The 6403-nt window shown below is 46.5% G+C and overlaps 1 protein-coding gene across 7 annotated transcripts in view; it reads left to right on the top strand.

Annotated features, from left to right (window-relative positions):
- SPTAN1 (spectrin alpha, non-erythrocytic 1) overlaps positions 1–6339 on the top strand; it is a 97418-nt gene extending 91079 nt beyond the window's left edge. For all 7 annotated transcript variants that reach the window (XM_053282664.1, XM_053282667.1, XM_053282665.1 and 4 more), the window contains 6 exons: positions 207–261; positions 2357–2553; positions 3359–3412; positions 3733–3879; positions 5393–5540; positions 6004–6339. In XM_053282664.1, the coding sequence (XP_053138639.1) occupies positions 207–261; positions 2357–2553; positions 3359–3412; positions 3733–3879; positions 5393–5540; positions 6004–6129 (727 nt within the window). In that variant the 3' untranslated portion in view covers positions 6130–6339. The remainder of the gene's footprint in view (positions 1–206; positions 262–2356; positions 2554–3358; positions 3413–3732; positions 3880–5392; positions 5541–6003) is intronic.
- Positions 6340–6403: the final 64 nt, after the last annotated feature.

A 6403-nucleotide genomic window follows, 5' to 3' on the forward strand; every position in this document is an offset into this window, starting at 1 on the left:
GGATGTTCTGCGTAGACCTCAAACATGAAAAATCCAGACTTTATCGACGGGTGGAACTCGCTGAGCTTGCCCGTGTTTCTCTAGCAAACAAAATGACAGAAACCAGCAGCGATTGCACTGAAAGGGGGGGGTGTTACTTTCGAGCCCCATCTGTTTGTTCTGTGTGGTCTGGAGAGCCCCTCCCTCATTTTGCCTCTTGTGCTTAGGTCCTGTATGGTGGAAGAATCGGGAACCCTGGAATCCCAGCTGGAAGCGACCAAAGTGAGTGCTTTCCGCCCCAGTTAGAAGGGCTGAGGAAAGCCCAGGGGGAGACTATTCCCAGCCCCTTCCATCCTTAATCGAAATTCTGAGCTTTTTCTCATTGAACAACTAACTGCTTTTTGGGGAAGGGGTTTGTCCTGGAGTGTGGGGGCAGAGTGACTGTTTGAGGACAATTCACCCTCTGGGCTCTCCAAGATGGTCTCGCCACTCTCTGGCCACTGCCGTGAGTTCTCAAATGTTTAACTCCCAAGAGGGGGAGCTATGATCGTAAAAACAGAGTGGCTTGGGGTATCTTCAAGCAGAGGTCTCAAACTGCAGCCCTCCTGCAGATGTTGGCCTACAGCTCCCATCTTCTCCCGTCACAATGGCCAGTAGCAAGGGCTGATGGGCCAGCAACATGGTGGAAGGGCCACCATGGGAGACCCCTGCCTGGGAGAGGTCGGTCTCGGGGAAGACGCTTTGGTGGATTAGAGCCTACTTTAATCAGGCCTTTTCGTGCACAGGCTTGAAGTTCTATTGAGGTTTTCAGTTGTTTTAATCATTTCAATGTTTTCTTGTTGCTGCTTGTTTTAAATTGGTTTTAGGGTGTAAACCGTCCAAAAATGTCTATTACAAAAATATGCAAAATAAATAGTTTTTCCGATGCATCCGGTGTTGCTCCTCCTGCATCTTTCAAAGTGGGCTCTTTTCTGTGAAAACTTTAGCCACAGGACTCTCCTCCTTCTGCTTTTAAATAATTCAGTATTCTTAAAGGAGGCCTGATTCCGATAAATTGATGTTGTGTCATGGTCAACATGAGAACCTTTGAAAGGGTCATCTCAGCCTCTTCTGGTGATAATAATGCCTTTGAGGCAGATGCTGGGATTCTGGCACTAGAAAGTCCATGCAGTATATGTCATGAAATGTATCATGAGATGTAAGTTTTGGGCGGTATAAAGATATGTTAAATAAAAAATAAATACAATAATAAATCCTATATTGCTGTCACTAAGGCATGTCTTACAAAAACTGATTTTATTTTTCCTTTTAAGTAACTGTCTGATGGCAATTAGTTTCCTTCTGAACATACACAGCAACCCGCTTAAAGTGCATTCAGTTTCAGTAGCATTGTTTGCAAATCCTGTAAGAGGAGAGCTGGTCTGGTGGTAGCAAGCATGACTTGTCCCCTTTGTTAAGCAGGGTCTGCCCTGGTTGCATTTGAATGGGAGACTAGAAGTTGTGAGGGCTGTAAGATATTCCCCTGAGGGGGAATGAGCCGCTCTGGGAAGAGCATCTCGGTTCCAAGTTCCCTCCCTAGCAGCATCTCCAAGATAGGGCTGAGAGAGAGATTCCTGCCTACAACCCTGGAGAAGTTGCTGCCAGTCTGGGTAGACAGTACTGAGCTAGATGAACCAATGGTCTGACTCAGTATATGGCAGCTTCCTATGTTCCTAAATCAATCTCCCTCTGGTTTTATAGTTTACATCCTGGCCCTGGGCAAATGCTTGAGTTTACTGAATATACTTTAGCTGTCTGTTGCCATGTTAATCATTCAAAGATTTCTCCTACCTTTTCAGTGCACATGTACTAGTGGAGCTGCGATTCAAATTTGTTGTTGTTGTTGTTGTTGTTGTTGTTGTTTTTAAGGTGTAGACGGTCTTTTCATATACAATTTTAAAAGCAGTTTACCAAAAAAGAACCTCAAACAAGAATGAAATCTCAAATTTAAATTATAACTACAGAACCAAAGGCTGAGAGCCATTTTAGATGCAATTGATGCCGTGTCAAAGAGCAGCCATCTTGTGTGTGCGCATTCCTCTTTGTCTCCATTGAATACAAATACGGGGAATATTTATATACCGCTTTGTAACAAAAGTTTCCAAAGCGGTTTACATAGATATAAAAAAATAAATATGGCTCCCAAAAGAGCTCACGATCTAAAAATGAAACATGCGCTAGACACCAGCAACAGCCACTGGAGGGATGCTGTGCTGGGGACGGAGAGGGCCAGTTGCTCTCCCCCTCAATCAGGAGGATCCCCCCTTTAAAATGATGGCTCTTTGCTCAGTTAGCAGGGCACACTTTGCTCACTGACGCTCTGCTCACCTCCCACCAGCGCAAGCATCAAGAGATCCGAGCCATGCGGAGCCAGCTGAAGAAGATCGAGGACCTGGGGGCGGCGATGGAGGAAGCTCTGATCCTGGACAACAAGTACACGGAGCACAGCACCGTGGGGCTCGCACAGCAGTGGGACCAGCTGGACCAACTCGGGATGCGGATGCAGCACAACCTGGAGCAGCAGATACAGGCCAGGTAGGGGCCAGCTTCCTTGTGGGCGTATCGCTCGATGTTTAGACACAGGCTTTTTGTCGAATCGTTTCCTCGGGAAAGAAAAGTGGTTTGGTCCGGGAGATGTGTGCCTGTTGGGATAACTGGATGGGTGGGGCTGATGCCATGGTCCCTTCTTAAAGATAATATATGCACACATCTATCAGTTTTAGCCATCCTCAAAGAAAAGCGGGGGGAACTTCAACAAAGCAGTTTTCCGAACAAAAACTAATAATGCAGCAAGATGCTAACATGCTGTAAGCGAAGATCAGCTGCAAGAGAAAAAGAAAAATAGAATGAAAGGGACTATTACACTAAGGGTACACTAACATACATCCAGATACCTTTCATGGTTCTAGAAGAGATTTTGGAAGGATATTCTTTCTCTCTGAATAAGAATATCCTTCCAAAATCTCTTCTAGAACCATGAAAGGTATCTGGATGTATGTTAGTGTACGATATAAGAGGATACCAATGATTAATTTTTTTAAAAAAAAGCAAGGTAGAAGCTTGAGAAGTTTGAAGTTGTTGATTTGTCACTCAGTGCAATATTCCACAGATGTCTAGACCATTGCTCTATGGAGGATAGTACGGGATCTTTGTCCTGGTCCTCTCTCTTATGAACGTCACTCAGCCCCCAGGGAGGATGCTTATGATGGACCATGCCTCTAACATTCACGCTGAATGAGTCATGGTCTCCTGTGACTTCTTACCCCTTTCCACACTGCTGTGTGAATCAGGCCTAAATCTGCTAATACATTCACCAAACCTACTCCTTTTTCCCTTCTAGAAACACAACTGGAGTCACTGAAGAGGCCCTCAAGGAGTTCAGCATGATGTTCAAGTAAGTCATTGGATTGTTGAACTGGAGTGGTCTATAAAAACCAGTTTCTGAAGGACTCTAATCCAACTAGATACCTAACTTCTGCTTCCTCTGAAACATCAGTTCAACCAAGTTCTTTAGCTAAGGGTTTGGGTTCATCTGTGAGGAAGCCTGCAGAGCAAATTCTGGTCTCTAGTTATTGGGCATAAATATGAATAATAAGTGCCACCATGACTTTAAAAAGCTGCAAAGTGTTATCTAGGGTCTGCTGTAATCTGACGGGGAGGAGCTCTCTTTGGCTTATGCTCGTGCGTTCAGTCATTTCTTGCCTCTCATTCCAGACACTTCGACAAGGATAAATCAGGCCGCCTGAATCACCAGGAGTTTAAGTCCTGCCTGCGCTCTCTAGGCTACGATTTGCCCATGGTGGAGGAAGGAGAACCGGATCCAGAGTTTGAGGCGATTCTTGACACAGTTGATCCTAACAGGTATGAAGCATGTTTTCATTCAGAGCCTGCACCTCAGAGGCATGGGACCAGTCTGCACCCTTAAATTCAGTTTGCCTCTTTTAAAAGGTTTCTAACCCTCATGATTCCAGAAATTGAAATGGCAAGGCATCAATCCCTTTTATAGTGTTGACACGTTCTTGTGACTTCACAGGGTGAACCTCTTCTGTTTCCCCCCTCCATTTAAAACATATTGTAAGAAAATACACATTGGCTATGCGTCCCACCCTCATAATATTTCCATCATGGCCCTTGGTTTTGCCCCTCTGTGTGAAGCTGCCTTGATGTCAGTCAAGCTCTGGGAGCTGATCTTTTTCCCTGTCCAACTTATCTTCCAATCAAAAAGGCCTTTGACCCTTTCATACAGGATGTTTTTTTAAAGGTATTTCCAATTTCCAGGAAATGACTGTTAGTGTTCCAAAGTGGTCCTTCGGTTGCTGGTGTCAAGGACATCTCCTTGGGTTATACCCCTCACGAGCTCCAAGGCAGGACAGTTTTGATTTGTTAGAATAGAGAAAACCACGCCTGAGAGGGATAGCCTCGCCTCAGTTCTTTCTGTCCTGAGTAGCTCCAGGCAGCTTAAAAATATCTCTCCTTGATTTCCTTCTATTACTACTCAGTGTCTCACAGAGATTCTTTGTATCAGAGTTCTTTAACCCTCTTATGTTTAGGGTAATGGCTGTAATTGGGCTCCAGTCAAAGGTGTTATCAGTGCCATCAGTCAAAGGGGGGACCTAGTGTTTCCTAGGGCAAAACCTAGGGACATGTTGTTACCAATGCCTGAAGTCTTTACGGTTAAGCTGTTAAGCAGGAAAGGCTGCCACCTGCAACAAACAGAAAACCAATGGCCGTAGCGAACCATTTCTATTCTTTTCAACAAGAGCCATCAGATTTGCTAAAAACCCCAAATGCAAAGGTACCAGTAGCACAACTCATATCGGGTTCTCTGGTGCCAAGGGATGGGGAGGTCATGCTTAAGGATCCTGCTGACAAAAAGGCAGAATTTGTGTTGAGGAGAGTGCATGATAATTCATCATTGGCCACACGTTCTTCTGCCACGGCCTCTGTGGTTGCCAGGGCATCACTTTTTTGGGTGGGTGGTCTATTTAATATTTTAGTCTCTGTGCCTTGCACTAAGGACATGGATGATGATAAACCTTAATAATGCACTTTTTATTGAGCACTCACAGTCCTCTGTTAGCATCATGTCGGTTTCTTATGACTGGGGTTTTCTGCGTTGGTTTGTTATAACTGTCCTTTCCGGTTCCTTTGCCATGTCACTTCCTAACTTGGCCTGAAAGAACTGGGGTGGGGCTCTCCCCCTCAAGGCTCGAGTAGGTGTGTTTTTTTCTATCCAGCGAATCAAAACTGCCCCGCCTTGGAGCTCGTGAGGGGTATAACCCAAGGGGGTTATCCTTGACTCCAGCAACCAGAAGAAGCCTTCACGGTAAGTGAACCAATGCTCCATTTCATGCCTCGCTGTTTCCCTCGACAGGGATGGACACGTCTCGCTGCAGGAGTACATGGCGTTTATGATCAGCAGGGAGACCGAGAACGTGAAGTCCAGTGAGGAGATCGAAAGCGCGTTCCGGGCCCTGAGCTCCGAGGGCAAGGCCTTTGTGACCAAGGAGGAACTCTACCAAGTAAGTGCTTGTGGATCGCTCTCTCCTGAGTGCCTGCTCAGGGAAGATTTTTCTTGGCTCTCTATAGTTCACTGTTCTGATACGGCTGCTGCTGCTCTGCTGCTATATAGGTCAGGCTGGCCCAAGGACGCGAGCTGAAGGGTGAGAGCACAAGGGCTCTCGTCCTTGTGGCTCCCAGCCGCCGGATGAGCTGCCAGGGGCCTTAGAAGATCTTCCTTTCTGCTATCACGAAGCCAGCACGAGTCTGAACGAGAGACTGCATAAGTCTGGATTTGGGTTTTTTTTATCAAGCCAAGGAGCTGTGGTTGGTTAGGCTGAGGGAGCAGAAGAGCAGGGACAGAATGGTGCCATGGCAAAGGGGAAAATCTGGGGCCAACTCCCATAATTCCCAGCTGCAGTGGTCTGGGGACACTGGTCACCCCCCCCCCCCCTTTCATTCACGCCTCTCTCCTCTGTCTTTCAGAACCTGACCCGGGAACAGGCAGATTACTGCATCTCTCACATGAAGCCCTACATGGACAGCAAAGGCAGAGAACTGCCCACTGCCTACGACTACATTGAATTTACACGCTCCCTCTTTGTGAATTGATCACCCAGCACCGCACGTTCCGGAGAATGCGCTCGCGTCTGTCGCCTCTTCGCTCGCTCTGCATGTTGTCCAACTGTGTTGCGCTCCAAACTAGTCAATGTCCCTTTTGGATGTACCTTTAAAACCGCTTCGCTTAACGCTCTCTTCTTAGTACCAAGAGCCAAAAAGTGTTGCCGTGTGCTTCAGTAAAAGTTACTGGTCCAAGTGAAACCCAGCATGGCTGCTTTTTGGTGGTGCCTTTCGGAGGTTGGCCAAGACCCCCTTGAAACCCTTT

Source organism: Hemicordylus capensis, chromosome 17, assembly GCF_027244095.1.
Source record: "Hemicordylus capensis ecotype Gifberg chromosome 17, rHemCap1.1.pri, whole genome shotgun sequence".
Taxonomy (NCBI): Eukaryota; Metazoa; Chordata; class Lepidosauria; order Squamata; family Cordylidae; genus Hemicordylus; species Hemicordylus capensis.